This window comes from Platichthys flesus, chromosome 21, assembly GCF_949316205.1.
Source record: "Platichthys flesus chromosome 21, fPlaFle2.1, whole genome shotgun sequence".
NCBI classification, from domain to species: Eukaryota; Metazoa; Chordata; class Actinopteri; order Pleuronectiformes; family Pleuronectidae; genus Platichthys; species Platichthys flesus.
Window position 1 is genome coordinate 2,391,931 of NC_084965.1, and position 21,980 is coordinate 2,413,910.

Genomic DNA, 21,980 nt, shown 5'->3' on the forward strand with positions numbered 1-21,980 from the left:
TCAAAAGTTATTTACAGTTCATCGAGTGCATGGCCCCATAAATCAATTCATTTGCGGTGACCTATAAAATTAAGATTGAATGCCACACATTGCCAAACACCACCGGCTATTAGGAGCAGCAGAGCAGAATTGGGTTGGTGGGCCGTCGTGAAAACAAACATGTTTATTGTCCTGGTAATTATCTTGACCAGCCCTCTCTGTGTGCTTGACATTCAGGGTGCACATGTGATCATGCTACATTCATGTTCTAGGACGGGGCTCATACAATGATCGTAATATGGAATTAACCTCATCCTGAATCAGTGAAGCTTCTCAAGGCAAAACAAATATCCTCAGCAGAGTAAAGCAACATGGGAAAGTTCCCAAACATGCATTTAAACTGCCATTTGTTTATAATTCCAGGAATGTGCAGTTGTTCATTTGTGGATAAACAGAAAATGGACATTTCTACCATGTGAGAGAAGTGAAGGGTTTCTACCCCTTAGAAAGGAGAATCAGCAGATTCAGCTGTTTCATTCACAGTGGATGAAAACTTCTGTGGCACAAACATGTTCAACTCCTTCTCCTCTGTTTGATGTTCGTCCATTTGATGTAGACGACTGAATCCATTTGAGGCATTCAATAATTAAGCAGACCTTTCTGAGTTAAGATTTATCTTAAATGCTTAATGGATTACAGCAGATCTGCTCTCAAACATAATTATCGTGAGAAATTAAAATGTTTGAATACGCTAATTATTTTCTTTCGGGAAAGGGAAGCTCAACATGGTTATGCAAATAAAGATTATTGCAATGTTGTTAAATATTGACAAACACGCATTTACAGAAACTAAGATAACATTGTCACAGTTTTTATTCAATGATTCTAAATGTTGCTTTGACATTTATCATTAAATAAAATGGTATTAGCATAGTACATTAGTTAAAGGACTTTGAAATTATAAGCATTGTTCATATTAGAGAGCAAATAAATACTTTTCCTGGTAGTTTGAGTTAGTAAGTGTTTGAGTGGCTATTCAAAAACAATGATAACAAACAAACACACAAAAATATTGGTCGCTTGTATCAATGATGCCAGTTCTGCTAGAAAGACAAATCAGCACCATGGACAGTGACCGATGAGCAAAATAATGGAAGTGATGTTTTCAGTTATTCATCTTATTCAAAAAAGTAGAAATAACTAAAAAACCCATTTCATCAGGATACTGCCAGACCATAAGGTATTTTTTTTTAGATTTAAAGTCCATCATCACATTTCATTTATGTGCATATTCAATAACACAGACCATCCAGAGTCCAGCCCCTTCCTCCTCTGCCTCTGAAAAGTCTCGACTTCATTAAGCTTCTGCTTCATGTAATTGCCAGTTTCCCCTTTTAAGCATGTCAGGCTACTGCTGTGGTGCAGGAATATTCAATTTACACTTTTCGTGCGAGTATATTAAATCCATATCCTCAAGTTATCAGATCTCAGTCCTGCATTCTGCTCGAGTCAGTATCCAGTGCACGATGTAGAAGTGTGTTTGCTCTTGGAACTGCTAAGCTCTCTGATCAGTGTTTACTCTACGTTAGTTTATTCCTAAGCAATTCCGGTTTGCAACTACATTTCAAAATGTTGAAATATGAAATCAATATTTACGTTTCAACAACACATACAGGCAGTTTGTCAGCGGGGACTGTGAAATGTGTAATTAGACCTCTTTGCTTTTCTTTTATCATCAGGTACCAACAATAATAAAGCCTGTGGAGGTGGATTTAATCAGGTCGATCAACCTATTGGTGGCTGCGGCTACATAAAAACAGGAAAACAATTTTGAGTAGAGGAGTAAAAGGAACGGACAGAGTTGTGCTGTGCAAAATTAGGTTTGAGTGTCTCCATTAGTGAGAAAGACTTTACCGGAGATAAATTGTGTCATGAAAGTAATTTCCTTAACCGAAAAAGTTGTAGCTTGTATTCGCCGGATATCTTCATTGCTGTGTGTTCAGCTTTTATACAAGAGCTTGCTTTCCTCTGGTTCAGCTGATGACTGAGCATTTTGTTCTGTACTTCCAGGTGCATTTGTTGACACATTAAATTCATCTGTGCAAACATAAAAAGGTATGATGTAATTATTTGTGGGGGTTTTAAACTACACATATCGCTGACTCTCACGAGGCGGTTCAGTTTTACTTTGAATAAACGTTGGCTTCTTCTGAGAGACGCTGCAGAAATTAATTATGTGGGCGCTTCACTCCTGTAAAGAGCAGAAGAGGGGGACAAGGGCCACAGCGAGCGACCCTGACCTCGACCAAATACCACAATCGAGTGGCAACGACAAAGACTCAATGTGCAGCGGGAGATTATTGTAATCAGACCCAGCGACACGTGGGTTTAAAGTGACACACAAGGACGGACACGTTCGGCTTTGTGGATGCATTTACTGCCCTAAGGAGGGGGGGGCGCAGATAGCTGAAAGCATCTCGCCAGGTGTCACTCAGGACTATAGCCATGCAGAGAAAATTGATGGCAGGTGCAAGAAGGAGGCAGGAATGATGAAGCCTTTCACTGCCACCAATCCATATCAGTGCATCCAGGATGGCTGTGGCATCACACCGTGTACAGACTGTGTGTGTGATGCATTTTCCTTCCTCCTCCCTGAGCAACGAAAGTAACGGGACTGACACGTTTCGCTCCGGATGCTAAACGCAGCAGATCCCACGAGGGTTGAATTTACAACAATTTTATGGAAGAAAATAAAGCAATTTGATTGGATTCCAAATCAAGATCGGGATCAATCGTAGAGTTCCACCGTGAATCCATAACTCAACTCACAGTTTTACCCCAGATGACTGTCTCGTCCCGTAGAGGCAGCGTAAGAATCTGAGGTTTTATATCTGTTCTGTTAGGAACATCCTTTCTTTTACAATATGTCAACATGATAAGGAGTCTCCATCCCAGATCACATTTCCCTGCAACAGAGGTGGAATAGGGAGAGGAGGCAAAAAAACAAAACACATCTCAATTCTAGTGCACATGCTGTGCCAGAAGCATCATCCTGGTGGAAAACGGGACAGTTAAAATTTGCATTTAGATTACTGTGGTAATAGAAAGACCATGGCGATGAATCTTGTTTCTGAAAAAGAGACTAATGTGGTTGTATTTTGAATACAATGGTAAAGTTAAACGCTCCGGGGGCGAATCATGTGTATGAAAAGATGCTTAATAAAACAATCATAATCAACCCGTCTTTATTATACAACAAGCTAACATGTGTCATGTAAAGTTGTTTGAGACGGGCGTCATACTTAGAAGTAATCTCTTGCTCACCTAAAGTTTGAGGTTTGAAATGACTTCTAGAGATGCTCTGATAGAATGCAAGCATAAGTAATACTGTGGCGAGAAAATATAAGTACTCATCAAATTCCAAAGTTATTTTTCTTTAGAGGAAATCACTGCTTCACTACTTGCAAAGAAGAAGTTTCTGATTAGGCAGAGCTAGCTAAACTCCAATGTTTTACTTCACGGTGGAAATCCCACAAGTAAAATGTGTTCCCTAAGAAGTTCAATGTCATTTGTTTAGTTTTTCAAAGGGTTTAACCTGAGTCAGGCCAAATAGCAACGATAGTAAACATCACTTCCAATCAGGGCAAGTAGCATACGACTGTAAAAATACAGTTATATAGGTTGTGTACTTTGGAATATCAGAATCTGTATATATACACAAGTAACTGTAAAAAAAGAACTGCACTATACAGTATAACCGAAATACAGCAGAAGTAGCACTTCCTATATCTCTAAGTCCAGAAAAGTATTTGCCACACACCCTGGCAAGTGGTGTTTTTCATATTCATGAGATGCATGCTGTCAATGGTGCAGACCAAAGGAGCTTCATTTGTTTTCAGTTCTTCCCGTCTTCCAATCGCCCAAGTGACGGCTCCACAGCATCAGAGCCACTTAATTAAGCATCGGCAGGCCTCGGCACGCACAGACACTTTTTAGAGCTGTCTGAAACAATCAAATGAAAAGGCGTTCATCAGGTGAGAGTTCCCCCATCAACTACACTCATTACTGTGGAAGCAAAAAAATGCAAACAAAAGGAGGGGAAACAATGGAGCTAAAGAAAATGTATTCGGTATTAACTTATTCTGCAGTTACTCTTCAAGCTGTGACAGAGCTGTACGTTGCAGCGCTGCATAACAAGCTGGCTACGGCTCGGCACGGTTTGTATTAGCCAACCGATGCTGACACACATGGTGCTTTCACGGGTGTTTAATTTCTCCGACAAAGACAAACTTGTCACGTGAATGGCAAAAACCGAAGTGTCAGCTGTGGTTGGGATTCAGCTGAAAGCCGAGGTGAAGATGTCCGCCCGATTGAGCTTCAGTGAATAACCATCTTTTTATCTATAAATCTTGATGTGTTCACTATTCATTTATTTGTGAGAACTCAAAATGGACAGTGGAGCCATTCTACTCAGTCCGTGATTGCAGAGTTATTTTTTCTTTCTTTACCTCACTAACCTCAGGAGATAGTTTTTATCACTTTGTGGAAAATGGGACTTATCTGTTCACTGCATCAACATGATAAGTAACAGAGGGGCTGCGGACGAGAACCTTTTGATTTGAATGTTGAATATAAGACACTATATCAAAGCTGCCACGTACAATAGCAGACAATGGAAGAAGAGAATAATCAAATTCAAAAAATACAATTAAATAAATCCCCCTCGGGATGAGAGGAAGTTCCCACACTTGTTGATTAGAATACGGACTGGCACTTTCAAAATGCAGCAGAAGTGAACGTGGCAAGTTCCTTTTTTCTACCATTAAACTGGAATGGAACGCTGCCCGTTTGTTCTCGCTCTCTCTCTTTCTCTCGCTCACTCTCAGTCTCATATCTAATTTAGTGCCATCTGCTCAGTCTGGGTGTAAATCCGAACGCGGGCTGACTTGCTCGCCCAAGCTTTATCTGTTAACATTTAGCAATGTCTAATTAAGCAAAAATTTAAAACGCTTTGTCTGAAAAAAGGCTGCGGACGAATAATGACAGTCATAACAGTGTGGGATATATGTCTGTCACAGCCAGGGAATGCACATATTAGATCAGAGGTAATTAGAAGAACACAACAGCTGTAATAGGCGAAAGCTGTTCATCCGTGATTAAAGAGGCCAACTTGCAGCACATCAATTGTTTTCTCATAAAATTCCAGTTGTGCAGATGATTGATGAAGGTTACGAGTGCAAAACACCTATAAAAATGTTTCCCAGTTCACCAAACCCACTGAGGGCTCGATAAAAACCTAAAAATACTCCTTTGGATAATCTGATAAACACAATTCTAATTAGCTGCGCTGGATCAGATCCACGATACTTAATCAACGTTAAGTTGGCTCAATGCAGGGTTGGTAAGTAAACATTACACCCCCCAGCAACCAGAAGGGAGCAACAACAGCTGAACACCAGATCATCTTTGTATACTGCATGGTGGTTAAGTACATTAACTGTATGTTCAATGACTGAATATGTATGTAATCAAGTTTGTGCGGAAAGTAAAGCATCTTTATCTGAAACAGCTTTCACTGTTCTGCTGCCTGTAACTGCAGAGATGTGTCAAATTGAAGTTGTGTATAATTAACATCACAATTTACCCAAAGAAGTCAAGCCTCTTAAATGCTGTTGTCATTGTCTCTAGAAAGATCTAGAGCCTGAAACAGATCACAAGCACAGCAGACAACTCCAGGGTTGTCACAAAAGTAATTCAAAGTTAACCCCTCAATGATACTTTAGTTCAATTTATCCCTTTGTTAATGGGTTTAACCAATGACTTCATTTAATGTTCCACATTTAAGGGGACGTTAAATCCCCCCTCTCCCTCACAGAGTGTGGGGATAACCCATGCATTAAATGCAGTCATTTAAAGGCCTCTCAGTTAATCGTGCATTAGGGGAAATAAAGACATTTGAAACTGGCTTTTTCAAAAAGAGAGTTACTCCCTTGTCAACTTTGGTGTCTCCCGAATGTTGGGTCTCACACCATTAAATAAGCTGCACGACGATTTGTGGTTTAATTGACTGAGTGAATCATTTGTTTGGTGGGACTGTGGGACATCAACGCATGCCTGCATCACTTGTTGCATAAAATACAATTATAACGTGTTTTTGCAGATCGTCAGAAAACACCAATCAACACTCACATTCCCTGACGGTTAATCAATCGTGCGTTTTTCTCCTAAAAATGAGGTGCAATCACTCCGCTGCAGATCCAATCTTTGTGTGATGTTAAAACTAAACGATTATAAGAGGATATTTTGGATTTTTTTTCTCTTTATTTTCCCATTGAGGAACTAAAACCCTTTTATTATTGTTACGTGATAAAATATTTAAAGATATTTCTTTCCTTTCTACCTTGAAAAGACATATCGGCTTTTGACCTTCTGCCCAATGCTACTGCTCTTGTAATAATCTTACTCGCCATCTTTTACCTCCTCTGAAAAGAGAAGACATTGCCTTCAGGACCATTTAATGACACACACTGTACAATGCCAACAGGGTTCAGAACTCAGCGTTATATTCTGTCTTCTCTTAGTTCAAACGGAAGCAGCAGGGGTCGAAGCACTATCTGAGTTTACACTGCAACACCCTGCAGTTGCAGGTAAAGCGAGATTTCCCCCCACCGCTAGTTTGGCTTGTGGGATCGTAGTCAAGCTGTGCGGTGACAGGCCTCAGCGTTCACACCTTTTAGTTTAATGTACGCTCACACAGCTCAGATCAGAAGAGCAGTGGCAGCTCCGACTCAAGGAAGCAGGCTTCTGTTTTCAGCTGTTCCAATTCAGGGATATCTTTTTTTTGTTGTTGTTATGGAATACGTGTGAGGGTGCAACGTGTCACAGATTATTTATAGCATCCAGAATAAGAGGAAGGAAAATCTCTAATTCAGATCCCGAGCACCGAGCTGCAGGTGCACATATCCTTCTTAATCATAACCTTTCAACAGAACCATATCTGTTGCATCACAGACTTTGTTGGCAGGGGATTTAGATGTGTTCACGCTGGTGAGAGCTGAGTCAGTGTGGTGCTTCTTTATTGCCTCGGGCTGGTTTTGTCTCCCGAGCTAAGCCTTCCATATCTTCAGGGGGAAAAGTTCATTTTTCAACAGTGAGCCCTCCTTTGTTCGGTAGAATACACAGCTAATTTATTTATCACCAACGCTGGATTAGACTCAAGGTGATTCACCATCTCAGGGTGTGTACACTCACTGATATGAGATGTTGTTGGAGAAAATATAACTTAAGAAGCTGTATCTTGTCAGAGTAGGATCTGGGATGTTTCTTTTTTTCTGAACGAGTACAATAATATAGATAATCTGCGGATGCAACCCCAGCGCCTCTGTCCTGCAGGAATACATTTTAAGAGAGTAGGAACATGGCAGACATTTAGTGATTGTGGCTGAAAAATAATCTCTGGAGAGTTTCTTGAGTGGTAAATTAAGTCGTGGCCTTAAACAATTCTGGTTCAGTTATAATCTGTCTTGTTTTCTAAAACCCACGTCCATCAGGGGCAGACCTCCCGACCTTGAAGAGTCTTAAAATTAAAAAAAAATATATATATAATTGAGTAAATACTTCTTTCTGGCATTGTAGTTACTTTCTTATTCCTATTACCTCTCCTTCAGAACATCTTACACCAGCATAAGCAGAATTTCATCCCTTTAAGTCTTGCCGGTACAAAATGAAATCGCTGTATACGTCTGAGTTTCCCATGGGAATCGAGACATGTCCGTTTACCTTTGCAAGGGACTTCAAAGAATTGTCCTTGTTTGATGAACCGTCCAGCGAGAGCGAGGAGGGAGAATGCCAAATGCAAAAATCAAGGTCAAATGTGTTCCCGTCTATTTATGGATTCTAGCTTACATCTCTTGAAATCACATTACAACCTCTCCAATCCTTCCTGACTACGGACATTTGCTTTGGACATGTCTGTGAAGACAAAGGAAACCATGCTGGCTTGAACTGCTCTTCTACCTGAGTGTGTAGGGATGATGTTGTTAAAAAGTAATATTCATAACAATATACATATATATATATAAACTACTCTTAATGGAGAAATAAACACTTGAACAAACAGCAGTATGATGCCAACTCATCCAAAACGAAAAGCAGCTGTAGGTTTCCTATACTGCAGCCAGCAACCAGCGGGAGTCAAGATGATTTGCTTTTCTTATAGATGTCATGTCGTCCATCTTTATTTATAGTATATAGGCATTTGATTAAAGATGTAATCATACCAATTTATAGTGGTGTAAAAAATGTGTTCCTGCTACACAAAGTGTGATTAGATGGGCAGGTCTACACTGATCCATTTTTAGTCTTATTGTGTAGTCATTAATCATCACAAATTATTGTTTCACTTCCAGCTACAATCTTTAATTCCATCTATTTGCTTCCGACTTGCAGACAGAGCAACTACAACAATTATGTATTGTGTTCCTCCTCGCACACATAGGAACACTGAGTGAAAGCATCCAGTGTAGACAGAGAGAACGGACCCTGCCGCAGGTCTGACGTGCTTTGAATACGCTGCATTGGGTTTAAAACGAGCTGTAACAGACCGGTGAATATCTGCTGTCCTTGTAGACGGTGTGAGGCTGGAGCTATGTAAAAGGAAGGGGACCAAATGCCACAGGAAGGATTTGAAGAGTCCCTCATTGTGAGAGGAGCCACCTCAAAACTGTTCACGCAGCATAAGTCACTGGGTCAGGAATGATCTGGAGTCGTACGTGCTCGAGAACCGTCTTTCTGGATGAGTTGCTCGTGCACCAATGCTGCTCGATGCCCCGGGGCGAGCAGCACTGCTTCATTTCATCTTTCACCGCTCCAGAAGAAGATCATGTCTCCTGACTGAATATTTGTCTCTGTCAAAACTTCAGATTTCATGATAAGATATGATAAGATTTGATAAAAGACGGCCGAGCACGGGATTATCAGTGTAAAGCAAAAGGGATTGGAAGAAAGATTTGTAGTGTGTTTATTCTTCAATGAGCTGTAATCTCTGGTTTAACTGAGTAGAAATGATAAGGCCTGAGTAAACTATTCATAACAGTTGAGGCGATGTTTGAATATTATTAATATCACGTTAAGTAAAGTCAGTTTCTCTCCTGTCCTCCGTGATTCCTGTTGATGCAAATCAGCATTGCCTTGTCTTGGGTTTAGTCTGGAACTGTTGTCTCTGGCAGGAAGGTGTCACAGGGAAACCGTAGGAGTGACAGGAGCGACAGACGTTTCATATATAGAGGAAGAAAAGAATAAAAAACAGAGTTGACATCTGTTGTATTCGTCGCTGCAAAAAACCTAACCTTGTCTCGTTTGCTTTTATTGCCAGACTGTGTCTCTGGAAGTCACTTGTCAAAGCCCTTTGCATGTCGAACACTTTGCATGTTGCCCAAACTCAGGATGTCGAGATCAACTTATTATGGCCCAGATCTAAGTCCTCTGACTTTACACAGCTGCTGATTCCTAGGGTGAGACAATGTGTATATTTACCATATAAATATGAATCCGACACTGAAATGTCAAATTTAGACGAGTTTCAAGAGTTACTTGATTGTAAGTTTGTACGTTGTTGAACACACAGACCAAACTGGAGCTTCCTCTGGAAAAGATATTTGACTAATTACTGACTCCAGCTCACTTTTATCTGGTCAACAAACAGGTTTCACTTTGGCCTTCTACCAGTTCACCAACAGAATGGGCGTGATGCCCAGCCTTGGAATGAAATACTATTTTACATCATAATATCTAACAACCTATTAAAAAGCTGCGATTAAATGGCTCAGTCATATATTTAAAATGACCATTTTTGACTTTAACTACAAACTTTTTATTACAAAAATTGATTTTGTGAGTCCAACATTTCCTTTTATCCATTATTGGCACGCTGTAAAAAGTAAACTTCAGAAGCAGCTTTTCCCCAACACAACCCCGAAACCCTCTGCAAAGTCCCGGTTCTGCTGACATAGCACTAAAGTGAAGTAAGCATCAAGGCACATTCATCACAAAAATAGCCCTGGCAACAGGAGACGTCCCCATTTGTCACTATTAAAAGAATGTGTTTTGGCTTCCTGTCTTAGAGTCCTAATGAAATCAATGAAAGATAGAAGTGTTGCTCGGGACAAATCTATGGCTCCAGAAAACGTGGATTCAATGGGGGTGTCATCTCTTTTTTCCTCAGCCGACACGGAGATTAATATATGGCCTGAAAAGTTCATTGTGAAATGCTGTGCTGGTGGTCTGCCCCCCCCTTCTATGTGGAGGGGGTATAGCAGCATTAACACAAACACTTATATAAAAATAAAATCAACTACCTAACTCTCTGTGGGACAAACAAAAGGAGAGAAAACGTGTCATTACTGCATTAGGACTTTAACTCGGAAGTATTCACACAACCGCTGTGTTCAAGGTCTGAGTGGGAATCCCAGTGGGAGGGAACAATGTTATTATATTTATAGATGGGGCGGCATCACTGACACACTGAAGGGTGACTTTGGCCAGGTAGGAACTCATCATATTCCTAGCTTGAGTGCCCACAGCATTTCATATCCACCAGCAAGTTTAACAAAGGGCCGGATGTAATGGGAGTTGAAGGCATCCTCTGGCTCTCCCCACACATAATGCGCGGTGGGATGTAAAAGAAAGAAAGAGAAAGGGGACGACGTCGCCTCATATCATCTTAATGCCTCTACAATTCACTGGCTGCAGGTTTTGTGCACAGGCCCTGCAAGGAGCCATCCGGTGAAAACCATAGAGAGAATTAAACAAATCGGATTAAGCGTTGTGTCATTGCTGCTTTGTGAAAACGCTTTGCATCTCAGTGTCATTGTTTTTACACTGAGATGTGGACGAGGCACATTGTTGTTTCACTGGCTGAAGCTAAACTGTGAAGTAAATGAGTGAATGCATACAAGTAATTAACAAAGCCACCTTGTTCACTATTCATTACTGTGCTTGTGCTGTAACCTACGCACAAAGTGCTCTCTGATAATTTAGCCCGACTGGCCAGCTGTGTTGTTACTCCCATTTTCATTAACTTGCCTCCATCTCCTCTCCTCCCACTCGTCCCCTGTAGGACCTCATTGATATTACAGTCGTCTCTCCGTCTTAGCCAAACAAAAGAAACGTCTTGGCAGTGATCTCCCCGAGTGACTAACGCTTTTTTTTCTCCATCATCTGCTCGGAGCACATATTTTCTCATCAGTCCGAGCTGCAGTTCAGGAGAGGTCAGCACTGTGATCATTGAGGTGACAGAGCAGAACATCCACAAATCTGTTGTTATGAGAGGAGACCTTTCTGCTTCTACGGGCAGATGCTCACAATGATATATCTGTACTAGTATGATACTGACCCTTGTGTGTACATGCATCTGTACATGTCTTTTGTTCATCTTTCTTATTATTGTAGATTTTGGATCGATGGGTTAGCACATTCAATGTTTATGAAATTGTAAAAAATTAAAGATTTAGCACAAAATACAAGTGTATGCAAAAATGAATCTTTATCTTTATGTGTTCTGGACTAACTGAAGTTTAAAGAAACCCCCAATGCCTAAAGACGAGTTCAATGACTGCAATGAATTCATCAACACTGATTCAACAATTGTGTCATAGCTTCATTAGATGATTATGTTAAACTTGAGGATACTTAATCAGCTTCTCAAATCAACATTTGTGTTCCCCGTTTACTCACAAGTTTTTAAAAAGTAGATAAACAGCAAACGATATAGATCCCTCTGTGTGAGAAAGATTGATATCATTTCTAGCTGCATTTTTCTCAGCATTGTAGATAATGACCAGAGTCTGTTCCTCACAGCCCGGCTATCAGAGTCCAGGACACCTCAACACCCATCGTCACATCCATCATCTCAAATGTTCCAGCTTGTTAATGCAAAATGATGCAATAAGATGAATGACTGAGTCATCTATATATTAATTTAAAGTGCTCTGCTGCATTTGACTACACGCTTTCCTTAGATAATCCTTCCACGATTGTTTGCCTCTTCTGTTTAAAATATCATCACATAAGCCGACACAAAATGGTGATGACTCATAAAATTCCCAGGCATCCTTCAGATTTACACCTTACGCTGTATATATTGAGAATCACATCTATTTTTAACCAAAAGCTTTCTTTGGAAACTCGTCAATGAATAATTCCTGTTCTAACCGTGAGTAGGCGTGACCTTGTTAAAACCACAATGACTTGTTTAAGTCTCTGAATGACACGTCATGATGCAAACAAGATCTCTTTCCAGATGACTCATTACTCCCCTCCAATCCAGAAGTCAATGCCCACTTATTTGTTTGTCATGTTTATGGCAGCCTTGACGACTAATAACTTTCCGAGGGAGTCTCTGGTGGGCGGCAATCTGCAGCGGCAGATCGGCTTCCCATATGTTCTCTGATTTTTTGAAGGTGGTGTGCGGGAACGCTGTCAGCCCGCTGTGTCGTGTTATCTGAAGTAGACACGCAGGTCAAGGCTCACAACCGAAGGCCCGACACATGCTAATGAACTTCTCATAAAATATGCATCAAGCTCTCCCAGGGCTGTACAGTGGCAGCCACGTGGGTTTTGCAGGAATTATGGGAACAGTCATTTTCCATTATGTCAACGTTAAATGAGGAGTGACCTGCCGGAGCGGCTTGTCTGACCCGTGTCCAGATAGTTCCTGCCAATTTTGCACGGAGAACTTTGCAGATCAGTTTTGACTTCTGAGATACTGCGCTGACGGTGAATAAATGGATCCGGGTGCACAGCGTGACCTTGTTGAAGCCGTCTCCCTCCGAAGCCGATGTTCCAAGTCTGTACAATTAATCACAGAGAATGTGATGTCAATGAAGGCTCCGGTTATGAAATTAAGAAGCTCGCTGTCTTCCATTACTGTTTGACTTCAGGAGCACTAAGAGCGAGAGAGGAAACAATAAACCAGGTGTGGAAACCAGCAGCTCCATTCCTCAGCTGGATGCTTGAGTGTTGCTGTGGTCGCCAGGATCGAAAACACAGTGTGAACAACAACAGTGCAAAAGATGTCTTCTCAGTAAAGAACAAGGCTTAACTACATCAGATTCCATAATATTCAGATTTCAGACTTTCTTCTTTCCGTGACAGCCCCCGTGCTTTACTCATGCTTTACTCATGCATGCAAAATCAGACACAATTCCAAGACATGACAACGCAGTGGCCCGGCCCATGTTAACATCTCATTGTTACGACCACTGAACTAAAGTACAGACATAAACAATGCATATTGAAAGAATGAACGAATTAAATATTCAATTTCACGGCCTCTGAGCTGGATTACATATTGGTAATCTTCTGAATGAGTCCCCCTGTTTGACAGAAAGGAGTCTGTCAGCTGACATGCCGCAGCAAGTGGAACAATCTCCTGTGGCCGCGGCTGTCAAATCTGTTGTGCTCTGCACCGGAGTGATGTCTGAGAGAAAGCAAAGCATCTCAAAGAAATCAGTGTGAGCATGGTGCTTTGCACTGACATCTCATACAGCCGACGTGTCATTTTGATATATGAACTGCCAATGCATCGCTCCATACCGTCAAATGGTTGCCTGCAACTGATGTAACAATGGTACAGTTACTTCAACATTTTTAAAAGGGTTTAAACAAGGTCTCAGTGAAATACTACGACAAGTGCAGTAAAAGCTAAAAAGCTTCTCCGCATCTTCTCATTAAAGTTTCATAAATAAAACATGACGTGCGGGTTGCTGACAATCAAAGAAGAGCTCCCACCCTGACAGGTCCTTGTCAGTGGCGGCAAAAATAAAGTCACTGTTCTCACCAAGAAAAGTAATCTGGCTAAATAGTCCATGCTTCCTGGAAAAGAGACTAATGCAGCGGTTAAACGATTATAATGCTTGTTTTTATGTTTGGAAACATGAGCAGTGTTGTCGACCATTGAAGGTGAAATCTAAATATGGGCCAGAAACAGCTTGAGAGTCGTTACCAACACCTCATAGTCACAGTGCATGATGAGCACATGTGCTGCAAGACGGTCTCTAATCAGAGAAATCACACTGCATGATAAATATATAATGGAGCTAATGCGGATTGAGGTAATTCAAGTTCCTGCAAACCTTTTTAAATTATGCATTTGTTTTGTTTCCTTCAGGTGATGAGCTCCATAAATCTCTGAGTGGGGTCCTGACAGAGCCGGGAGAACTGCCTTGTGGGTTTCACCACATCTGGTCCAGCCCCCCCCCGCCCCCTCCACCTCACCGCGCCCATTCCCCATAACGACCTTCACAAGTGGTTTCAGCGTGGCTCAGCTCTCATCACTGGACTTTAACTCGGGGGCCTGCACCTCACAGATCGCCAATGCTAACGAGGGACTGCCTGCTGCTGTTCCTGTGGATCCTCGTCAACGCAGGCTCAGTCTCTTCCTCGCATCCACCCTCACCGCCGCTGGGACGGAGCAGGACGGGGAGGGAGCACGCCAGGAGCCCGATGAGGAATGGGCCGGCTGGATATCAGCGGGTCAAAAGGGGCTGGGTGTGGAACCAGTTCTTCGTGCTGGAGGAGTACATGGGGTCAGACCCGCAGTACGTGGGAAAGGTAAAAACGCTATTGTTCTCCTGTTATTTATGGTGGGCGAGAGGTCATCAATCACATAGTAAGGAGCTTGGGAGAAATTGGATTAGAGGTAAATGGAGAGAGCTGTAGAAAAAGAATAGAAAAATACACCGATGTGGATTAAGTTTAAAGCTATTCTGAGTAAATCCTTAACAAAATAAAAAATAAACAATGTATTTGTGTTGATAAGTAAATATATACACTGGGGTTATCTTTTAGGCAGGACTGTCCTTATCCAATCACACGAACCCCCCCCCCCCCCCAACACACACTTTCAAAGCAATTGTTGCACGTTACCCATTTTCATTATGCCTTTGCATTAGAGAGCCTGCACGTTCTAATCTAATAAGGTTATTTTATAGTAAAACTGTCTGTGCTTGTTAGGGTTCCAGGACATAAATGTCTCCGTCATGAGGAGGGAGAAAATCTATATGTTTTATTGGAGCCCTGCCCGCACCTGTATGTTAAACAAGCGAGACACACGTGACAGTGAAAGGGTGAAAGAAATCGATGGTGTGGTAGGAATAAATTTAAGCTACAGTCCTTGTAAAACTGTCAGAACATCATAGTTATGAGCCGGGGAAGATGCTGACAGCCATAAAAGGGCAGCAGAGAGAGCCAATAACCTGAATCCACACTGAGATACACATGCATCCCATCAGACACTCTGCTTTTTGTGAGCTGCTCAAACATCTATGTTTTAGTGTAGGATTTGCTTTATACATATATTCTCCCCCCTGGCTTAAAACAGTCGTAAAGTAACCTCTGTGGGGGTTTAAGGCTAAAGTTGTAATTTGGCACTCCTAGCTTATACAGGATAATAGTAAGACTGACTTATCTGCCCCAGTGCCACTGCAATCAGCCCTGACAAGCCATGCTGTTTGTGGAAGTCTCTGAGGCTGAAAGTAGGGGGAGGGAGGCTGCTGTCTGCTGCCCTCCTAAGTCACTTAATCCTGGGCCGCTGCACTGCTTCATAATAATTGACTGATTCTGTGCCATATGAAAAGCATTTGGAGATGCGATCCTGCGTCGTTGTCGGGACTATCTCATAGAGAAAGGCTTTTTGCTTGCTGAAACGGTATAACGGGGTAAGTAACGCCCAGAGACAGGGAAGGCAGGATGCCAGTGACATGTCATCGACGGAGTTATCAAGCACCGTCTCAGAGAGCAATGAAGGACCTCTAATGAACCGTGACTCCTGCTGCACTGACGGGTTGGCCTGCGATACAGTTATGCTAATTGTGGTAATTTGTGAACACCATTTCCGTTCAGTGACCTGCAGAGTTATGCGGCTCATCAATATTGTTTCTTGCGTTATTACCCGATTTCGGCGTTTCATTCACAGTCTGAGGTGAGGCGGGGCACATGCACTGGTTTCCCTCTGCAGCTTCCTTTCTCTCAAATATCATATTTTACCATCTGTGGTATAGAGATGGTTTCTTTTGGGCTGGTTTCTACATCGGTGAAGTCTGTCCATGTCAAAAACAATAACATCCCTTTCAAGAGTGTTCAAATTAAATGCATCTCTGCCAAGTGCACTTGCAACAGTTAATTAACAACTAATTAGCGTGGGCCATTAAAAACACAATTCATGTTGCTAACAAGATGTGGTAGTTTTGGCAGACAGGAGACAACGACTGGTGGAGGAAGCAGCTCATCGATTAAATATGGAGTGGGGAGTCAGAGAGCCGTTGTTAAAGATCAACAAGTTTGTCGACTGACTGGTGACATTCTCCTGAATGTGTCAGGGGTTGCTATAGTGAAACCTGCCTGAGAACAACATCTTGTTGATAGACCCGCTGTTTTCTTTTTCATTTAGATTCTAAAATAGATGCCAAACCCATGTCATCTGAAGTGTTGAGGCACAATTATCACCCTGCCACAAAAATAATGATCCAATTCTACTTGATACCAATTAATTTCTCCAATAAACTGATGTGCACAGTCTTGAGGCAGCTATTATCAAAGTTTTATTTGTTTAATTGGATTGATTAACCTCATTTGAATTTTAATATACACAGATTTCTCAGTCATCAACTTGAACAAAAGTACGATTTACAACCAAGTACATGTCTGATCTAGGTGAACAATATGAAATGCTTCATTCATACATTTTAAAGCACAAACAATGTGCACACCTCGTCCTGCGATGCATTAATATGAATGTACAGTAAATATAGGCAAGAAAAAAGCAGAAGAAGCAAGAACAGATAAAAAAAACTCCTTCTTTACATGCTGTCTGGTCTATTTTAGATTAATGAGTGCAAGCAAAGCAACATTTTATTCCTTCTGTGACAGCGAAGAGGAAAATATGCCTGGTCTGCATTTCCACTTGTGTGCTATGACTACAAAATAAAGCAAGCAATTTAATTTAGACTCAGCCTTTTATACCATTAAATGCCTGTGACCCAATTTAAGAACAAACCTCAAAGTGTCTATCAGTGAAAAACAAGAAGTGCTTTGATATATTCATATTGATTTTTACAGACAAACAAAACTCCATCTAAATATTCATGGTAGAATTTATATGTCCGTGCCTATTCAGCCTCTTCATCAAGGAAGCCAAGGTGACAGACACTGAACGTGAGGGGAAGGATACGGTCACAACTCGCAGCTGTACTTACACTACTTATTTAATTATCCTCTTTACTCCCTGGGGTGTAAATAAGGTCACGACACGATCCAACATGGTCCTCAGCTCTACTACTGCTGTCATTAATGTGGAGCAACTGCTCCAGGGCCAAGCTCAAGGGCAAGTGAACTTCAGCGGTTTAAAAAAAAGAGTCTGCGAGAGGCTGTTCACTATTAAGATTTCACCACCAAAGACAAAACTGCTACTTAAGAGTGAATCAAATGTACTGGTTATTGATACCACAGTGGACCTGAACTAAATAAAGACAAAGTGGTTTGGCAAGAATATTTAGAAAAGGTTTTACAGCACTTATTCCAGGTTTGAGTTGTGTGACGAATTCAGTGTTTTTCTCTAAGAACAAAATAAATCATGAATAATAATTCTCTCTTTCGAGATGCAAAGGAACTACAAGAACATGCTGAGCTGCAACTATTCACGTTTAAGCCTTTGTGTAGTGAAACTTCCGACAATCTGCTGTTGACAACAACCACATTATTGCAGATTAGCAATTAAAACCGAGAGGGCTTAAGGGGGTTAATGGATCACCCTTTGCGCTCACAATTAGATAATGCCGAGTCCTTTCCTCCGCCGAGCTGTGATTATCTGCAAGAAAAATCTACCTTTCGTGGCAGCTGCTTCCCTCTCACTCTTTTAAAGTCTGCGCCGAGTTCAGCAGCTATTCTCCAGCATCGTGGCACTCTCACATAATGTCAGAGTCGTGTTTGCTGTTTGACACATTTTCTCTGGAATGATGGCAACGTGGCAATTCAGAATCCACTTAAATGAACGTTGCTTGTCATTTCGATGCATTATAAATATTATAATGACCACTTACTACCCGAGGAGCTGTAATCAGAAGAAATGCACGTCTCGGGCTTGCCATCAGTGACAATGCAGGGACTTTTTTGAGTGGATGTCACAAAACAGGATGTGTCTGTGATGTATGAGTGAACAGCAAAGCAAAAAGGAAATAAAATAAGGTTTTGTACACTTTGTTTGTGAAAAAATAAAGGATAGATAAAGAATGGACGGTCAGTCATATCCTTTGCAATCTCGCTGATGGGCGATTGGACCGACATATGAGCAGCACAGGCTTATTATTCTTACAACATTGGAAACATGATAGCAAGGAAATGAGCCTCTCTCAAAGGGGGACGAAACAAATTATACACTTGGCAAGAAAATGCAGTCAGGGAATCAGTTCCATAGAAATCACCAACGCTCCAGCCATTAGGTTCCGAGAGCAACTATCGTAGCCGTAACATCACATCACTGAAGGTTAAAGAGAAATCCAAATCAGTTTTTGATGGTCACACTAAGGGACCCGAAAAGAGCGAAAGAAAAAGTTTCTCCATACTCTTTACTGCAATACAGTGCATGGCAGGCAGGGGCACGGTCCAACGCCTCATTTCTTACACTTGCACAAAAGGTCGCTCATTTAAATAAAAGTCAATAAACCACTTTTGCTAGAAAGGGCAGCCCTGTTTCTCCCACAACTTGTTTATTCCATCGCTTCCTGCCTGACAAGGAATGGCCGTCCTTCTTTTTATTGATGGCTCTTCCTGCCGGCCCCTCCCCACACCTGGCGGAGATTTATCACTGATGTGAAGTCGGCAATTTAATCTCTCAATAAGGACCCATAAGAAGGACATAAAAACCCTTTCAACAAGACTTACGCACCGGGCCCGACCAAGAAAGATTCCATCATCTGACCACATGAAATTTACCAGCCTTACTGGTGATAGCGGTTCCACGTAGTTAAATGTGGCTCGGTTTAAATGCTCCAGAATTAAGCTGTAAAATGCTTCGAAACCTAAAGAGGCCCTTATGAAAGCAGCAAACCTGTTTACACGGCGTGATGATGATAGCCGCTGTTGTTAAATACTTCAGTGAAACAAAGTGCAAGCCAGCAGCTAATAAACATCAAATCCAAAAGAAAGGCTGCAACATGAATCGCCTGAGCAAAATGCCAAATAACAATAATCTCGTTTAAGCCTTGATCCATAAAGCCTGTTAAAGATCTGACACAAAGGTAGTAACACATACTAAGCAATATGAATACATCGATGTGAAGAAAGAACAGAGCAGAATTGGTAGAAGTGCTCTTCCCTTAAAAATACCTCACAAATGATTTTAGTCACCTGGAAATGTGTTGCCTGAGTGATTCAATGTCAAATGAAGTGTAATTTAAAAGGATGGCTCTCGTGAAGATTATGCATGAGGTGTGCCAGTGATTCAGCTGCTCGTTAGAACATATTAAGAGGTAGAGGATATTAACAATTGTAATGCTTGTTGGTGATGAATGTTGCGAGAAATTCAGGAAAGAACACCTGAAATAAAAGCTAATGATACCATTCATCTGTCCTGCCAAAGTAATACATTTCATATATTTTGTCCTCGTGGGTAATGGACTTTTCTCCTGAATTGCCGGGATCATATTTCCAAATGGTTGGCTAATGTCCCAATCCGTATCACTTACCGGCGTGGTCAACATATTTCCATTCAAATCTTGACATTGATAGGGAATATTGTTGTGATTCTGGGTAGAAAATTGCATTCTGTACGTTGTATCAATATCACTGTATTGTTTAATCAAGTGTGATATGAGAAAAAGGGAATCAAGCCTTAACCCGAGTCTCCGAGATAATCGATAACAATCATGTACATTAATGTGATATATCAAAAATCCGCCGTGCACCGTGTTTTCTCGTTATGCAAAAGAAAATATCCAAAATTAATCTGAAAGCAGAGGTCATAAGATTTGTGACTTAAATAACGGTTCTATCAACAATCATGGTTACAAACTCCCTGAATGTAGAAACAGTGAATGTAGTCGCTTGTTCACAACAGCAGGTGAGTGTGTTCAGAGCACTGACCTGCACTAAAACAGCTTTAGAGGTGAATATAAGCTACGGTTTCTATTTGTTGTCACACACCCTGGGCCTTATCTGTCAATCTATTCCATTTTGTCCTTTCTCCATCTTCCCAAGATTTCTCTCCCTCCCTCCCCGTCTCTCTCTCTTCACTCTCTCTTTCTCTCACACACACATCCCTACACTCCAGTGCATATGTGGGCTTCTTTTCTTTTTTTCTACCTCCATCCCTATTACCTGACGGAGGCATGACACAACCCAGATAGCGAGCTCGGAGCTGTCAGCACCCTAAGAAATGGCCCGCGAGCCAATATCGATCAGCTATAATAAGCTTGCTGCATTTGACAGTGTTTTCTTTCCATCAGCGGCTCACCAGAACACCAACTACCTGCAAGAACTTACCACTCAATCAGTAGTCATAATGTGGTATGACACGGCACACACACAGACACACACATTCACACACAGAGAGAGGTCTGGCAATGCGGTGAACGAGCTATAACATACAGCCTATATGCCAACATACCGCCACTCTGTCATCACTGCACTGGGTTTCTAGGACAGCAGGCTGTAGGATTGAAGGGTAGTTCCAGAGCTAATGAATAGCAGTATGAAAATAGATCTGCTCACACATGGATATTGACTGATTAACACAACGTGAATCCTGACGGGAACCGTACACTATATATAGTATGTGCCCCAATTTTTTTTAAAGTGTAACCCACTAAGGACTCATCAGAATGAATCTGATAATACATTAAACAGCTTTATGATACCAGTCAGAGTTCAGGGCTGCCTTGTATAAAAGGTACCAAACAAATTGGTTGATATTCTTGCTGGTGCACGGTTCTTTGGCCAATGTTGGCTGGTTTTCAGCAAAGAGTTGCGTTCCCATATGCATTCCTGAGACGAGCTCCACATAATCCTGGTTTGCAGAAATCCAATTACAGCTTTTTCTACAGGGGCTGGTTACGTCCTCTGCTGAAAATCACACAAATTAATCAATATGCGAGTTTACTACACGGTCATTGTCAACGAGGGACCATGTGCTGCAAATCAAGAAGGTATTAAAAAAAAAAAAAAAAAGGGAACACCATCCTCTCTCAGAGTCGTGAATTCCCTGTAGAGAACGAGCATTACTCATAAAGTTGTGGCTTTTCAACAGCCGCTGAGAGCAGCTTCCATTTTCCTCTAGTCCAACCAGTAGTTGAGTAGCATCAGTCAATTCAGTCAATAAACGTATATTGCACTGATGATTAATAAGAAATGAATAATGGGCCTGCCGATATCTTCTCTGACAACGGCGCTGATGCACTGCACCATGACGCTGCAGATGCAATGGCCGGCCATCTTCATTGCCTCAACTTTTGAGGACAAGGCAAAGACGGCATATAGACAGCAAGAACATTCTGCATACATTATTTCTCAGACTCATATGAGGGCACCACAGCTTTTGACCACTGAAAACTAATTAGTTTATCTTTGATTCAAAGTGTCAAAGAGGTCAATGAGTCCAAGTGAACAAAGACTCGCTGGATATGTTCCTGAGAAATCACATCCAAAAGGCTAACAATGTGTTTTTGGAAGTCAAATCAGTTCATCATCGACTTCTATTGAATGTTTGAACCAAATGTGAAGAAGTTCCCTCAAGGTGTGTTTGAGGAATCTTGTTCACAATGAAACAGACAAATGGACGGAAAACCCAAGCTACCCTTGCAAAATGAGGTTATGGAAAACTACACACAACTTCAAGATCAATCAATCAATCAATCAATCAAATTTTATTTGTATAGCCCATATTCACAAATTACAATTCATCTCATAGGGCTTTAACAGGGTGTGACATCCTCTGTCCTTAACCCTCAGCA

The 21,980-nt window shown here is 41.4% G+C and overlaps 1 protein-coding gene across 1 annotated transcript in view; it reads left to right on the forward strand.

The window, feature by feature from the left end:
- Window positions 1-21,980, forward strand: part of LOC133933016 (cadherin-12-like) — an 85,352-nt gene that overhangs the window by 15,395 nt on the left and 47,977 nt on the right. The window contains exon 2 of the mRNA XM_062379969.1: window positions 14,147-14,589. Coding sequence (XP_062235953.1) covers window positions 14,353-14,589 — 237 coding nt within the window. The 5' untranslated portion in view covers window positions 14,147-14,352. The remainder of the gene's footprint in view (window positions 1-14,146; window positions 14,590-21,980) is intronic.